Consider the following 17048-nt stretch of genomic DNA (forward strand, 5'->3'; position numbering starts at 1 on the left):
ATAAAAGGACTTGGCTGCCAGGCAACAGAGGAACCCCTGCAGAAGAGACAGCTGTGCATTGTCTCGAGGAATAGTAAAAACACACAGTCATCCATGCACATGCACACACAAATACTGCATAAATAAACGCACATGTTTAAATGACCTCACAGAGGAGGGAAGATTCCATAGTTGAGAAAAGTCTAGTTAAAGTGACAGGATGCACCATCCCTGTGTAGAGAACAGAATTTCCTCAAACTAGCCTTTTTCTATGTTTGTTTCATGTCACCTCCGTTTTGTTGTTTGATTAAAATGAAAGGAGAGCTCTAGCGCGTAAAGGACCAATGTGTGAATGCGACTGATGTAAAATAAAGATGAGGGACATGTCACATCATTTCCTCTCTCTTCAGTGGCTTGCCTTGAGACGACAGTGACCTATTATTTCACCGTCGTCTGTGTGCATATCACACACATACACACACACACACACCTGCTTTAAGCAGCGCATAACACACACACACACACCTGCTTTAAGCAGCGCATAACACACACACACACCACTGATTTAAGCAGCACACCTCGTCTATGAGGAAAATAAATTGGAGCGATTCTCTGGAGGCGTGAATAAAACAACATACAGAATTCAATCTAGCACTTCAGTAGGATGCAGAGGGCATTTTTCATATCAAACAACGCCATTCACAGCTAGGTCCAGGAGGGGTGGGCAGTCTGCAAATGAGATATTCATGAGAAGCCCTTGATATTTACTTAATATGTCCATAATGTTTGACAGAAAGCCCATGAGTAGATGATGTCCCACTCTCATCCGCTGCGGTTGCCATGACAGAGACCTGTGGAAGCCATTTTCCTCCAGCCCTATTCTTCATCTATATTATTGAGTTAAGATATACCTCAGGAGGATCAAGCATTCATACAGTAATTACTGTTACTCCACTAGCTGTGTGTGTGTTTTTCAATTTATTTAATCTTTATTTAACTAGGCAAGTCAGTTAAGAATCATTTCTTATTTACAATGACGGCATACCCCAGCCAAACCTGGACGATGCTGGGCCAATTATGAACCGCCCTATGGGACTCCCAATCACAGCCAGATGTGATACAGCCTGGATTCAAACCAGGGACTGTAGTGATGCCCCTAGCACTGAGATGCAGTGCCTTGACCGCTGCGCCACTCAGGAGCACTTTCATGCCCAAGAAAAAATGGACTCTAAATAACCACATCCTTTCCAACATCATCATCACAGTCTTTTTGATGATCATATTTTTAAATGTTCATACCATGGTCAGAATAGAATCAAAGGGAACTGTGGTCCAATGGAACTTAAGGGAATCCAACATTCTAGAATCCAAGTAATGTTTGTTACAGGGCCTGTCATGCCATATAGTGTCCCATGGAAATCTTGACTGAAGAGTGAACTTTCCAGACTGAGGCTGCTGGGCCCTTCCAGACAGAGACATTTACATTTACATTTAAGTCATTTAGCAGACGCTCTTATCCAGAGCGACTTACAAATTGGTGCATTCACCTTATGATATCCAGTGGAACAACCACTTTACAATAGTGCATCTAACTCTTTTAAGGGGGGGGGGGGGGGGGTTAGAAGGATTACTTTATCCTATCCTAGGATAAAGAGACTGCAGGGTCCTCAAAGACAGAGTCCTCCCAGCCCATCCAGAACTTTGAGAACCTCTCCTATGCCTTTGTGCGTGAGTATAAGTCGATCCACAGGTTATCAATCAAAAGACGCCACGACAAGGACTCCCGGGTGGCGCAGTGGTCTGTGCCACCAGAGACTCTGGGTTCGAGCCCAGGCTCTGTCGCAGAGCCCAGGCTCTGCGACCTCCCGGTCACCCCTCCGTGACCGGGAGGTCCATGGGGCGACGCACAATTGGCCTAGCGTCGTCCAGGTTGGGAGGGTTTGGCCGGTAGGGATATCCTTGTCTCATCGCGCACTAGTGACTCCTGGGGCGGGCCGGGCGCAGTGCATGCTGACCAGGTCGCTAGGTGTCTGGTGTTTCCTCCGACACATTGGTGCGGCTGGCTTCCGGGTTGGATGCGTGCTGTGTTAAGAAGCAGTGCGGCTTGGTTGGGATGTGTTTCGGAGGACGCATGGCTCTCGACCTTCGTCTCTCCCGAGCCCATACAGGAGTTGTAGCGATGAGACAAGACAGTAACTACTAACAATTGGATACCACGAAATTGGGGAGAAAAAGGGGGTAAAAAAAAAATATATATATATATATATCTTTTTTTAAATTTAAGACGCCACGACAAGTCTGACAATAAAGAGGAAACATTCCCAAGAGAACAGCCTATCTTGTTCTCCTCAAAGGTACTTAGTTCAGCCTAATAAAGCCCTGACATAGGTCCTTGTAAATGTGCAGTAATACCAGATAGGATGTAGCAGATGAAACTAAGTTGTTTATGTATCTCTTTTTCTTATTTCTTGTCCAGAGAAGCGGGCCAAGCAGTCAACGGATTCTGAAAAGGGCCCATCAGTGATGGAGGCAGAGGAAGACTGTGGTCATATTTATGATATGGTAACCGGTCCGAGTGGTGAAAGTAGCAATCCTCCTGTCATATTGACCCTGGTTGTAAAGATTCCCATACTAGTGGTACCATCCAATGTGGATGCTCAGGAAGACCCCTGCACGATGGTCCTGCCCCCAAGAAACACTGGAGAGAGGCCCTGTCAGATTAATGCAGCACAGTTGTGACTACCTAGAGTTGGGGTCAATGCCATTTCAATTCCGTCGATTCAGGAAGTAAACTGAAATTCTAATTCAAAAAATGTTCTCAAAGAGAGGCATGGAGAAGAATTAGAATTAGATTTAGAATTTCAGTTTACTTCCTGAATCGACTGAATTAGAATGTAATTGACCCCAAACCTGATATTTCCATGTATATAAACAAATTCTGTGGTTTCTCTCCTCACGTTTTATTTCATATTCTTTAGAATTCTATTTGATCAATTAAATGGTTAGCAAACTGGGTTAAACAGCTTGGTCTCTCCATAATTTACCAAAATGACAATCACTACCAGTGGCAATGCCATCAACTATAATTACAGCAGTAGTTTGACTTTTTTTTAATAGTTATTAACAAACAAATTCATATTTTCAATGACAGCCTAGGAACAGTGGGTTAACTGCCTTGTTCAGGGGTAGAAGGAGAGATTTTTACCTTGTCAGCTCAGGGATTTGATCTTGCAACCTTTCGGTTACAAGTCCAACACTCTAACCACTAAGCTACCTGCTGCCCCATGTAAAATTTAAATCACTGGGTGAAAACAGTGTGATGCCTGTTTCACTTATCAGGGACTGATAAAGCACTGAATCAGAGGTATTGCTAGAGAAGATAGAGCACTTCTAATCAGGGTTAAATTGGTGTTTTGTTGCACTGTCCCCATAATTCATGGATTTTCTATCATAATGTAGCACACAGTAACTCTAGTCCATTGTTTTTTATTTATTTAACTAGTCAAGAACAAATTCTTATTTACAATGACGGGCTACACTGGCCAAACCCGGATGACACTGGGCCAAATGTACACCACCCTACGGGACTCCCAATCACAGGCAATTGTGACACAGCCTGGATTTGAACCAGCGTGTCTGTAGTGACACCTCTAGCACTGAGAGGCAGTGCCTTAGACTGCTGTGCCACTCAGGAGCACTCGGGAGCCCATTGTTGTCCCTAAACCATGGGTGATTGGACTCTTCCTCATGCAGTTCCTTCCTATCTTACCCCTGTAAAAACCTATAGGAATATCCATTTACAAATACTCATTGAAATGTAACTATTGCACCACAGACTAAGACCTGGTAATTGAAGTCATTATACTGAAGTGTGTAATTTGATCATAATCCTAAAGACATAAGGTAAAGTCAAATGAAGCTGTTGGTGCATAACATTTCTCTTCAGTTGAAAATGTGAAATCTGGAGAAGGAGTTGCCTTGGCAACAAAGAGACTTGATCAGACAATGGAGTAAATTGGTTTCTGGTTTAATGTGTGTGCATTATACTACATTAAATATTTTCACTGGGGGTAAGTGTCTATTTCTAAGTGCTATAATGAAAATACAGGTAAATACAAGCCCCATGAGATATCTCACACAAATATAGTTTCAAAATTCACATTATACTGTCACAAGTCAGCCTTACTTTTGTTGTACCTAGCCTTTGTACCCTCTATCTGAGTGTGTACCAGGGACATCGCTAGGCCTATTTTAGGGGGGCTTTAAAATATTCATTAGTCACCCCTAAATAAATCAATATCAGTCAATATATTTTATTTGTAATTTCCATTTTTTCATCAACTGTTCCATCGCATCTTACAGGCTGACTACACCGCTTTATAGAAGCAGGTACCCACGTGCCATCTCCTCATTGGTTATACCCATCTGGGTGACTGAAAGACGAATGAGGTCAGTGGCGGTAATGCACCTAATTTATGAAAGTTGCCAATCGCAATATAATGTCGAGAAGAAAAAGCCTGGAAGGAAGAAGAATGACTAGAAACGATTCGGTTGACCGTTTTATGTGTGGATTAATTGGCGGAGTAGAGGACATTTCAGGTAAAATAACAACTCAATGTTTATTTAATTTTAATTTTATTTATTATTATTAGTAGTATTTTTTATATGAACATAACAAATACAAAAAACCTGAAATATACAAACAAGAGTACATAAACCTAACAGACAGGGGTATTACATATCAAGATTAATTTTCAATTTGTTAAATACTTTTATGGTGCGTATTGCTTTTTTGTTTTTACATTTAGTGATCATTTCAAAATAACATTTCAATTTTATCTTAAATAATGTGAAGAGGGGTTTGTTCTCTGCCCACTTCATTTTATGGACAAAGAATCTTCCATGAAAGATAAACAAATTAACAATGAAAGTAAAATCAGGGTCCATATCATTTGGATCTAAATAAAACATAATATCAGTCTTTCACATTAACATTAATAGTTGTTTCTTTTAAAATAAAATCTTCTAACTCACTCCAAAATCTTCTGACATAAGAACAGTCCCAAAATAAATGTCCAAGAGTTTCTGGGTCACAACCACAAAATACACAACTCAATGTTTATATCCCAGCACAAATTAGCTAGCAACAGCAAGCTAGCTAAATAGGACAAATTAGCTAGCAATAAAAAATAAATAAAAATAAAAACAAATTAGCTAGCAAGTGCAAGCTAGCTAGCTAAATTACAATAAATGTTTTATGCTTTTCGACCTGTACCCAAATTAATGTAATTGTTTCAGAGTTTGTTTTGATATTTTAACCTGCGTGTCGTGATCGCGTTTGGTGTGGGGGGACAAAATACCGTGTTATAGACTTTCTTCAGCAAAGATGTCTGACAAAAATACTAGGATGGACGCAAATGTAAGTGATTATAACGTCACAACGAATCATGCAACAACAAAAAAATACAGTTGACAGGAATATGTTAGTTAGTGTAGAGACAAACGATTATGCATATTTTTTTTTAATCATAAAGTTAATTTGCGAAAATTGCGATTTAGCAAGCTAGCTGACTAGCTAACATTAGCCCGCTAAGTTATCTGGTTAGCTTTATGAGCGTTGTGACATGAGTATGAAATTGAATTGTTTAATGTTTTAGGGACTCCTGAAACAACCAGCAAACCAGGCTGTCGTCTTGTGAAACAGTGTATGTAAAGAATCTAGCTAGCTAAAGCATTTACTGCAAATTGAATGTACAATTTTGTAAGCTTGCCTTCCTGATATTTGCTATGCAATGCAGATAGATGAAATAACGTAGCTAGCTATGTAGAATATAACTTTGAGTAGATATCTACTCAACTAATATTGAGTAGAATATAACTTTGTGCCAAGGATACAAGTCGTATATACATGTAGTTATTACCATGCATGAGATCCCCACATTGTAGCTGTAACGGATGTGAAATGGCTAGCTAGTTAGCGGGTACGCGCTAGTAGCGTTTCAATCAGTTACGTCACTTGCTCTGAAACCTAGAAGTAGTGTTGCACCTTGCTCTGCAAGGGCCGCGGCTTTTGTGGAGCGATGGATAACGACGCTTGGTGGGCGAATGTTGTTGATGTGTGCAGAGGGTCCCTGGTTCGCGCCCGTGTCGGGGCGAGGGGACGGTTTAAAGTTATACTGTTACATAGCCTGTACATTTAATATATTCACTGATCATGTACTCTACCTTGGCAAATAAAGGTACAGTTCAGGTTTGAATGTCTTTCAGATTATTTTTCAGTCATATCCAATACCAGGAGTATCAAATTCCAGTCTTTGAATGATGTTGTGTCTGCATGTATGTATTACAATTATACACGTCAACAGTGTTTACCAATCTTGGTCATCAATGGTTACACATTGTAACTAATAGACTAGAAACAGGATTTAACTAGTTAAAGGCTGATTTGTAATTAATATATACAGAAATAGAATATAAAAACAGTGTACTACACTTCCTATGCATCATGTAAATTGTCTAAAACCGGTTCATCTGAATATCTAATGCCATTCATCTGCATTGATCTGATAAACACAGGATAGGTGTAGTATTTCATTAAATGAGACTTAATTTCAACCAGTAGAGAATTAAACACTTTATTGAAAGAAGTTCTTTAACCAAGTGTTATAAATACATGCATTATAAATATAATTGTAATATTATAAATACAAGTTCAATCTGTACATCAATGCACATCTTTTGTGCAATATAAAAACAGGAAGAAAGAGGTGGAAAAGACAAAGGGAAAGAGGTAAGAACATAGGAGCAGGGAAGGCAGCATATGATTAATGAATCACAGTGCAACCGAAATATTCTCTCAGTTCATCACAATTACATAATAGTGTCTCAAGTCGGCCCAAAGGTTATCTTAAGAGCAGGTGAGGTGGCGATGACGGGACTGGGGGTTGGCATCCTCTCTCACATCAAAACATCTGCAGACAAGAGACAGATGGATAGAGAGAGCATGCTTAAGCCTTGTTTTTATTCTAACATTGTTAGTCATCATAATAATCAGGTGAAATGCAAAACTGACCTTGGATCATTAACTCTGGGACTACTGCATCTCTATCTGTATTTCACTGTAAAGCATCTCTTTAATAATACTTCCTGTTGACTTGACCAAGTGCCCTCTATGTAGCCAGTTCAGATGCGGGAGGGGTTCACTGACACAGCTGATATAACCTAGAGGATTTAGGGAGAAGAGGAGAGAGGGATGAAAGTGAAGGAGAGAGACTGTTATTGAGAAAATAAGGTAGTTAGAGAGACCGTGTTCAACAGGAATCTGTGTGTGGCCTCACCTGGTGTCCACACCACAGTAAGTGGCTGCAGGGTACTTAATGCTGAAAAACATGAACGGGCACACGAGGACAAACAATATAGCGTAGTTATAGAAATAAGGAAGTGTCTTACTATTCTCCATGGTGTGCCCTCTTGCCTATTTGTTGAAGGTGGAATGAGCCACAGTTATACACTTGAGCCTGCTTACTGCACAACACAATCCATCAATCAGATTGATACATGAGTGTGTAGGTGTGGGTTATAGGGTGTCTAATTGTTCTACATTTTTTCAATATGGGTGACTCTTAAAAGAGCCTGTTGTTTTTGTACAGACATCACACCCTCACCTAAACAGCACCCTCACCTGAGAAGTAGAAACTTGGAATTGAATAACTGCAGTTGACATAGCTAAGTAAATGGAAGAATACTCTTATTGCAATGTGAATGGCTCTTAAAAGAGCCAATGGTTGTGCATAGTGTAGTCTATGGTGTTGCCAGGGAACAGCACCCTCTTCGAAGAAGTAGGAGGTGAAGATCTCCCGCACACAGATTGCCTCTCTTGCTGCGTTGTTGGACCCTATCCTTGAAACATCCTGCAGAGCAGCAGACTTCTCCTCTGGCACATGGCGGCGAGCTGCAGATCCCCTCCTGGTCCTCGTGTCCATCCTCATGAAGTTATGCAGGACACAGGTAGCCTTCACACACCTGAATACCCCCAGGAGGCAGTCCCAGATGGCTCTGGTCACCCAACCTTGCAGTGCCCTACACGTTAACTGTAGGCAATCGTTTAGAAGGAATCTCCAGTTACAAGGTATCTAGGAATATGGAAGACAATGTCATGATTAGACTTACATCACCAGGTCATTGTGTATTACTAAAGTATAATATACCTGATAACAAATCATGATAACATTGGATTGATAGATGCATGGGCACACATATGTGCATGTGACAATAACAGGATAATATCAAGGATAGCATCACAAATGAATACATAAATATCACTTGAAGCTTGATGAGTTGATCATTTGAATCAGCTGTGCAGTACTAAGGCAAAAACAACAATGTGCACCCCTTTGAGTCCCCAGGACTGAGAACCACTGCTCTTCATATGTAGACAGGCTTGCATAGCTCTCTTTATCTGAGGACAGAAAACCTCACAAGAAACAGACTTCATTATAGTCAAATTACACCGAACTGAATATTATGTTACTATTATCTCCGTCCTCACTTCTAGGGACAGGAATTACACAAGTACCTGCCCTATCCAGAATAGCCTACTCTCTCACTGACAGTTGGGGCTGCTCTCCTTTCACCCTCCTCCATTGCTGTTAGCAAGCTACCTACAAATGCATTTGGAGTTTGTTTTTTACAGTGATAAATACATCAAGATAGCTAGCTAATATGAAGTTAGGTAGCTGATGATATTTAATTCACTTAGCAATCTATACAGTATGTCAAGTTGGCTAGATAGCGAGCTAGCCGACCGGCTAGCTCATTTGAGTTAGTCTGAACTGTAGCTAGTTAGCTAATAATACATAGCTTTTTTTTACATTTTCTAAATGTATTTACTTACTTGAATAGGTTCTCCCAGCCATGTGGACAATTGGAAACAAGGCAACAAAGACTTTGTCACTAGAGCGTTTTAGAGGATATTACTTTTGAACTATGTACCCATTTAATAACCACACCTTCATACAAACATGGTATGCCGAATTCTTGACGCACAAGCTATTTGCTGCCATATGCTGCCAGCACGCCCACAAGCGAGTCACAATGGACGGCCAAAGCGGCACGCGGCAATTTACCGCTATCTAGTGTACATGTACCGTTAGGCCTACTTGTAGCTAACAATTTGGTTAACATTAGCTAACAGTTTCAGCTACTTCTGTGGCTTAACAGTAAACGGACAGGAGGGAGTATGCCAGACCCCCCTAAAAGAGGCTTACCCCCACCTAGCCATGAATCTCTATTAACGTCCCTGGTGTGTACATACTAAAAGGTAATTGTCCAATGAACGGAAAATAAATCTGAAAAACACTTGGTTTATCTCAGCTTCAAGATTGAGTTTTTCTGCTCTCGTATTGTAAATGCAGGCTGATCTGCTCCGCTTGCATCTCTTGCACTGAGATGCAGTGCCTTAGACCGCTGCGCCAATCAGGAGCCCAAGGAGGTGTGGTATATGGCCAATATACCACGACTAAGGGCTGTTCTTATGCACGACACAGCGCAAAGTGCCTGGACACAGCCCTTAGCTGTGGTATAGTGGCCATATATCATAAACTCCTGAGGAGCTTTATTGCTATTATAAACTGGTCACCAACATAAATAGAGCAGTAAAACTCAATGTTTTATGGTCTGATATACCATGGCTTTCAACCAATTACAATTCAGGACTCAAACCACCCAGTTTATAAAAGCACATAATCCCAAAGTAAGTGCTCCAAAACACTCCTTTCTTAGATTCCTAATCCATGTGCCAACCAGGAAGAATAGAGTCCTGACCCATTTACATTTTAGCAGACACACTTACCCAGAGTTCCTTACAATAGTGAATGCATACATTCTTATACTTAATTTTTCTTCTTCATACGGGTCCCCTGTGGAAATCAAATCTACAATCATGTGGCTTTGCAAGCGCCATGCTTTACACAGGACTCTACAAGGATATACCAGTGGGAGCACAATGACATATTGATCCCAAAAACCAGGACTGCAATCCAACTGTAAAATGATTACAGTACAGCATGCCAGCCTGATTCTGCTAAATTGGCAGAGTTATGATTGGGACTAGTTCCATTAAGTATTTGTGTGCGTGTGTGCGTGTGTGTTTTCATGCCGGGGTGCTTTGTTTTTGTTGTTTGGTGGCAGTTACAGAATATCTTATTGTACAGATCAAAGATACATATGCCACAGCACATGTCGAAAAACTGTCAACTACAGCTGGAGACTACAGCATTGCATAATTAAACCTCTCTGCTCAAGCTGCTTTAACTCTGACACATACTGATGTTATGTCACCATCTTGTGGCCTATTGGTGGTCTAAATCTGGAAGATTTAATTACTGTGCACAAACCATCTCTGAGGCAACATGAAATGAATACAATCCATTAATAAGCATAACTGCATTGTGAAAAAGACAATGCCGTACAGAGGGTGTACCTCGACTCTCCATGTTGGTATATGCATATGTTATACACAAACAAGGTGTATGAAAAAATTGGTTTGAGATCATCTGATTTGCCTCTACGGCTCTGTCATTTCCAAACACGTTGACAAATTGCAGAAGGGTTGTCAATTCACAGTAGCCAATTTGCATTTTTTTCTCTGCCAATGAGAGCCAAACTAAACAGTCCTCCAGGTTTCAAGTTAATTTGTCACATGCACAAGTACAGTGAAATTATTAATATGCAAACCCTACCCAACAGTGCAGTACTCACTATCAAAAAAGTTTAACTAATTAAAAATGTGAACATTTAAAAAACAGACAAAATAAGAGAGGAGGCTATATACAGGGTATACTCCCAGTACAAAGGGTTACAAGACCATGGTGTACTTACATGGAAACAATGTTACAATACATAAAGACACTGTCCTCTTCATCAGACCCCACTTGTTTCTCCATCCTCTTCCCTCAGTATCACCATGGTTCCTCTCCCTAGTTGCCTGGCAACCAGCTACTCCTGGAAATTGAGGAGACTATAGTTGACATTATAATTAAAGACCACCCCCACCATTTACAATAACTACATTTATTAAAGAAAATAATTGCAAAACAAAATCATATCTCTGTAGTTAATTTTTGTAATATAGGCCTAAATTACAAAACAATTCACATTTAGGTTATTTATAAATCAGCCACATGGCCAATAGTCTAACACTTGAATTACCTCAAGGGTTTTTTAAAAGAGCCATGTGGTATTATTATTCAAATAAACAGAAGATGCTGTCTGACAATGTGAGTCAGATAAACATAATTGAGTGTGCAAATTGCAGCAATTGGGGTTGTTATGTAACACTCACATGGCCATAAAAAAAAAAAACATCACAAATACAGATGTCTTTTTTCCCAGTCTCACCCACACCAGACCTATAATCACCATCCCATCTTAGATGGACACTGTCTATTTGATCTGTCACATAGGAAATGTATGAATTAATTAGGCACAAACTGATTTCATCATTATGCAAAACCAAGTCCTGTAATCCATAGGCCTATATCTAAGTTGTTATGAGGTGGTCTACATTTACCAGTAGGTCTATGCAATTTACAGGAAAGATATAGGTACATTGTGAGTATTGCTGACAAAAGACATTCATTTTTTATCAAACAAGACAATGAATATGAGCTGGTCATTACTCCCTGTCATCAGTACATTTGGTATTTTTTAAAGTTTGAACTGTGTTTACTAACCAAAGAGTTCCCTCTTTGTAACCAAAAGCTAAGAGCCATTTTATTCTTGATCTGAAAATGTGGTCTGAGGCGCGGTGTGGATGGTGTGGCGCAATAGCGAAGCCTCCAGAGGCACGCAGAGGCCAAATTGAGCTCTGTACCGCATCGCGGTGCTCCTCTCAAATGTTTTAACAATGCGGAGTGCTCCGTATAGCTCCGCATTGACATGATTGTTTGACGGTCGGTGAGGGCGGGAGGTCATGTATAACACAAACACAATAGCGCTGCTCGGCGAAACGAAATAAGTATGAATGCCCCGACTTCTGCAGAGTCCATATCACCGTAAATGCTGCACGGCCAAAGCAGAATTCGGAATGACCATGCAGGGCCTATCAAGATGAAAGGCCTAGCGTAGTAACTAGGTAGGACACTACCCAATAAGCAACTTCCGTATTGCAAAGCATTTTGGTACTTGTGTACACTTCCAAATCATTCTTCCACATAACTAGATAGTTTGTAGTTTTAGACCCACGAGCAGTTCTTTTGTGTCGTTTCCTCAATTGATATCATTAGTGTTACACTGGTTTATGAACAACGCTGAAATTAAACAAACATCGGTATGGCGGAGGGTGCCAGCGGTAACGCGGTGAATCTTCCTCCCGGAGATCCTCAGCTAATCGGTCTCATCGTGGAACATCTCAAGAACCGAGGCTTGTTCGACGAGTTCCGCAGAGATTGCCTGGCAGATGTGGATACAAAGGTACTATATATAGGTTTTTTTCCTGACTAACTGGCTGTCAACATTTATTTTACTCAGTTAACTAGCACGTTTACGCTTTGTGTCCAATCATGTTTTTAGCATAGCTAGCTAACGTTAGCTAGCCAGTTGTGCTGGAAAATGTTCTCAGCTATTGATCAATGCCGGTGTACTTCTGTCATTGCCGTCAGCCTGCCTACCAGAATCTGCGACAAAAAGTTGACAACTTTGTATCCACTCATTTGAGCACTCAAGAATGGAACCCATCAATCAACAAAAATCAAGTGCGAAATGGGCTAAGACAAAGCGTCGTGCAGTAAGTAGCTACAGTACTTCATATACTCATAACTCTGCTTGTAAGTGTCAAATGCGTTGCTGACAGTACATATTACAGAGGATAGTGAAATCTGCACATTGGATGGCTACGCTCATGTCCCCAGTCTGGCCTGCGGTATGTGCTATCAGTTGCTGCTACTTATGTCACAGTCATTAGTCATCTGTACTGTCTCTGCTGTCTGTCAGGTCAGGCATGCTGGAGTCTGGAGTGGACAGAATCATCACCCAGGTGGTGGATCCCAAATTGAACCACACTTTCAGGCCCCACATTGAGGATGCCATTCATGACTTCCTGTCTGCTGAGAAGGAGGAGGGTCCATCCAACACTCAATCAGAGACTGAGCAACAAGAGGCTCCAAGCCACACTGGACCCAAAACGCTATGAGGTCAGTGTGTTTTTTAAAATTTATTTAATTTTATTTCACCTTTATTTAACCAGGTAGGCCAGTTGAGAACAAGTTCTCATTTACAACTGCTACCTGGCCAAGATAAAGCAAAGCAGTGTCACACAGACAACAACACAGAGTTACACATGGAATAAACAATAAACAAGCCAATAACACAATAAACAAGTCAATGACACAGTAGGAAAAAAAGAAAGTCTATATACAGTGTGTGCAAAAGGCATGAGGTAGGCAATAAATAGGCCATAGTGGCGAATAATTACAATTTAGCAGATTAACACTGGAGTGATAAATGAGCAGATGATGATGTGCAAGTAGAGATACTGGTGTGCAAAAGAGCAGAAAAGTAAATAAAAACAGTATGGGGATGAGGTAGGTAGATTGGGTGGGCTATTTACAGGTGGACTATGTACAGCTGCAGCGATCGGTTAGCTGCTCAGATAGCTGATGTTTAAAGTTGGTGAGGGAAATAAGTCTCCAACTTCAGCGATTTTTGCAATTCGTTCCAATCACTGGCAGCAGAGAACTGGAAGGAAAGGCGGCCAAATGAGGTGTTGGCTTTGGGGATGATCAGTGAGATATACCTGCTGGAACGTGTGCAGGTGTTGTTATCGTGACCAGTGAACTGAGATAAGGCGGAGCTTTACCTAGCATAGATTTATAGATAACCTGGAGCCAGTGGGTCTGGCGACGAATATGTAGCGAGGACCAGCCGACTAGAGCATACAGGTCGCAGTGGTGGGTGGTATAAGGTGATTTGGTAACTAAACGGATGGCACTGTGATAGACTGCATCCAGATTGCTGAGTAGAGTATTGGAGGCTATTTTGTAGATGACTTCACCGAAGTCGAGGATCGGTAGGATAGTCAGTTTTACTAGGGTAAGTTTGGCGGCGTGAGTGAAGGAGGCTTTGTTGCGAAATAGAAAGCCGATTCTAGATTTGATTTTGAATTGGAGATGTTTAATATGAGTCTGGAAGGAGAGTTTACAGTCTAGCCAGACACCTAGGTATTTATAGTTGTCCACATATTCTAGGTCGGAACCGTCCAGGGTGGTGATGCTAGTTGGGCGGGTGCGGGCAGCGAACGGTTGAAAAGCATGCATTTGGTTTTACTAGGGTTTAAGAGCAGTTGGAGGCCACGGAAGGAGTGTTGTATGGCATTGAAGCTCGTTTAGAGGTTAGTTAGCACAGTGTCCAAAGAGGGACCAGAAGTATACAGAATGGTGTCGTCTGCGTAGAGGTGGATCAGGGAATCGCCCGCAGCAAGAGCGACATCATTGATATATACAGAGAAAAGAGTCGGCCCGAGAATTGAACCCTGTGGTACCCCCATAGACTGCCAGAGGTCTGGACAACATGCCCTCCGATTTGACACACTGAACTCTGTCTGCAAAGTAGTTGGTGAACCAGACGAGGCAGTCATTAGAGAAACCAAGGCTATCGATAGAGTCTGCCGATAAGAATGATTGACAGAGTCGAAAGCCTTGGCCAGGTCGATGAAGACGGCTGCACAGTACTGTCTTTTATCAATGGCGGTTATGATATCGTTTAGTACCTTGAGCGGGCTGAGGTGCACCCGTGACCGGCTCGGAAACCGGATTGCACAGCGGAGAAGGTACGGTGGGATTCGAAATGATCTGTTTATTAACTTGGCTTTCGAAGATTTTAGATAGGCAGGGCAGGATGGATATAGGTCTGTAACAGTTTGGGTCTAGGGTGTCAGTTTGGGTCTAGGGTGTCACCCCCTTTGAAGAGGGGGATGACCGCGGCAGCTTTCCAATCTTTAGGGATCTCGGACGATACGAAAGAGAGGTTGAACAGGCTGGTAATAGGGGTTGCAACAATGGCAATAGTTTTAGAAAGAGAGGGTCCAGATTGTCTAGCCCAGCTGATTTGTACGGGTCCAGGTTTTACAGCTCTTTCAGAACATCTGCTATCTGGATTTGGGTGAAGGAGAAGCAGGGGAGGCTCGTGCGAGTAGCTGCGGGAGAGGCGGAGCTGTTGGCCGGGGTCTAACACCTTAACATAAACATCATGGGCACATCTATAGGCATTGAACTAGAGTATAATCTCAAAGTTTCACGTTCTCACAGTTTGTCTTCTCTCCTTTTACTTCAGGTACAGAGAAACGTTTTCTGCTGAAGGTAGAAATCTTCTAGTGCTCCATCCGGCTGGATGTACAAGGACCTACTGTCTAGTAATCATGGAGCAAGAGGTTTGCACAACTCTTAGTCTTTCTTCATGTGGAGAAACCAAGCCGTGGATGTTAGCTGTCAATGCTAACAGCTACCAAATAATGCCCATAACAAGTCAAAGGGGTGCAAATGACACTATGGTATTGCACCCTCAAACTCAACTCTGGACCTCGAAGCCAGTTCCGCTGCATTTTTTCATTGTTCCCTTCTAATCAGGGACTGATTTTGACCTGATACACCAGGTTGTGTACAATTCATTATCAGGTAGAAGAAAACCTGCAGGCAACGGACCTCGTAGGCTAAGAGTTGAGTACCCCACCCAGGTATAGCACATGGAATTTTGTTTGTGGTTATTGAATTAAAGAGACTGGTAACTTTTTTTCTTTTCTTTTTTCTTAAGAGCAGGAAGTAGCCATTGTAATGTTGGCTTACAGATTTTGTTCCTCAGTTTGACACTTATTGGTGAATATTGTAAATGTCATTCACCAATAAATTAATGATTTGGTAGAAATGTGTACACTGCCCTGTCATTTGTTAAACTGTGTCAATACTGTGCTGTACTGGCTGTGGTAAGACTACATAGCTCAGTTAGCCTAGAGCAGCGTTTCCCACACTTTGTCCTCAGGACCCCAAGGGGTGCAAGTTTTGGTTTTTGCCTTCGCAGTACACAGTTGATTTCCTATATTTTTATTAGATTGGAATGATCACAGCATTATCACATTTGGATCCATCCAGAGCACAATCAGTGAGATCTCTTCAGGGTAGGAAGGTGTACTGCGTTACATAGAAGACACAGTCCATAAAAGGGAGTGCTGCAGTTTTTGCTAGTTCAAGACTTAACATCTGGAGTACAACCCAGGTTATGAAACTAGCTGCCAGGGCGGAGGGAGTAGAACAGGCTGCCTCTGACTGAGGCTTGTTGGCATTCCTCTGGGCAGGCAGGGTGCAAGTTGATTGGCAGTGCCTGGGAGCACGGCATGGTTGCTGTCTCAACACATCCATGCTATATTTCTCTCGCTGCCCTCAGCCGTGTAGGAGTGAGGCTTAGCTCCATGGCCCTAAGATGCAGCTCCAAGGCCCCCAGTAAAGGGAGGGGGACGAGGGGCTCTGGATGAGCTGTGCAGAGTGTTCCCGCCTGGCTGGGACAAAGGTTGAATTGTCAGAGCTGCCTGGATGGAGCTGCTTCTGTCATTCACCACCTCGCCTCTGAGGACGTGCATACTAGCAGGCCCGCTGTGCTGCACCACTGAGAACTGGCAAGCAAGGCCTTTGTTCTTTTTTTTTTAATCAGAGACCTCCACACACCGACACTACAGAATGGCTTTTAGGAGTGGTATAAAGAATTCTGTAAGGAACTTCTGTGTAGTAGACCGATAAGCATTTATGGCAAGTGGATACTAGTGACACATTGGACTTTGAAAACACACATACACAAATTGAATAAAGGACCTGGTGGTGTGTCAGCTTTTCAGAGACCAGCAGCATGGCTATGTGACTCCAGCCCCCACCCTGACATCAGTGTCTGCTGCTCACGCTAATTAAGATGCTTTGCCACAGTTCCTCCATCTGGGGAAACTCAATCCTGTCCTGATTTTAACGCTACAATTGTCAGCTGTCTGGTGTGAGTAATCAGAATCCAGGGTGAGGAATTTAATGCTCTGGCTC

General features: G+C 42.0%; 1 protein-coding gene and 2 long non-coding RNA genes across 4 annotated transcripts; 2 read left to right on the plus strand and 1 right to left on the minus strand.

Moving 5' to 3' along the window:
- The first annotated feature begins 5325 nt into the window (after positions 1-5325).
- LOC139537806 (uncharacterized) lies at positions 5326-6254 on the plus strand. The gene is made up of 2 exons (XR_011667604.1): positions 5326-5398; positions 5637-6254. It is a non-coding gene; the product is annotated as an uncharacterized lncRNA (long non-coding RNA).
- Positions 6255-6598: 344 nt separating this feature from the next.
- Positions 6599-9075, minus strand: LOC139537805 (uncharacterized). Of its 2 annotated transcripts, XR_011667603.1 has the most exons (4): positions 8873-8991; positions 8369-8452; positions 7052-8111; positions 6599-6950 (listed from the first exon to the last, which is right to left on the minus strand). It is a non-coding gene; the product is annotated as an uncharacterized lncRNA (long non-coding RNA). The 2 variants fall into 2 exon arrangements; XR_011667602.1 differs by lacking the exon at positions 8369-8452 and having other exon boundaries at positions 8873-9075.
- A 2908-nt stretch (positions 9076-11983) lies between these two features.
- On the plus strand, positions 11984-15898 carry bod1 (biorientation of chromosomes in cell division 1). Its single transcript, XM_071339600.1, has 4 exons — positions 11984-12450; positions 12639-12763; positions 12970-13169; positions 15307-15898. The coding sequence occupies exons 1-3, from the start codon at positions 12310-12312 to the stop codon at positions 13166-13168; spliced, it is 465 nt and encodes a 154-aa protein (XP_071195701.1). The 5' UTR covers positions 11984-12309; the 3' UTR covers position 13169; positions 15307-15898.
- Positions 15899-17048: the final 1150 nt, after the last annotated feature.

Source organism: Salvelinus alpinus, chromosome 13, assembly GCF_045679555.1.
Source record: "Salvelinus alpinus chromosome 13, SLU_Salpinus.1, whole genome shotgun sequence".
Taxonomy (NCBI): Eukaryota; Metazoa; Chordata; class Actinopteri; order Salmoniformes; family Salmonidae; genus Salvelinus; species Salvelinus alpinus.

Coding starts and splice junctions, on each gene's coding strand:
- bod1 (XM_071339600.1), top strand. CDS start 12,310: ATGGCGGAGGGTGCCAGCGGTAACGCGGTGAATCTTCCTCCCGGAGAT. Junction 12,451..12,638: donor TGGCAGATGTGGATACAAAG/GTACTATATATA, acceptor CATTGCCGTCAG/CCTGCCTACCAGAATCTGCG. Junction 12,764..12,969: donor CTAAGACAAAGCGTCGTGCA/GTAAGTAGCTAC, acceptor GCTGTCTGTCAG/GTCAGGCATGCTGGAGTCTG.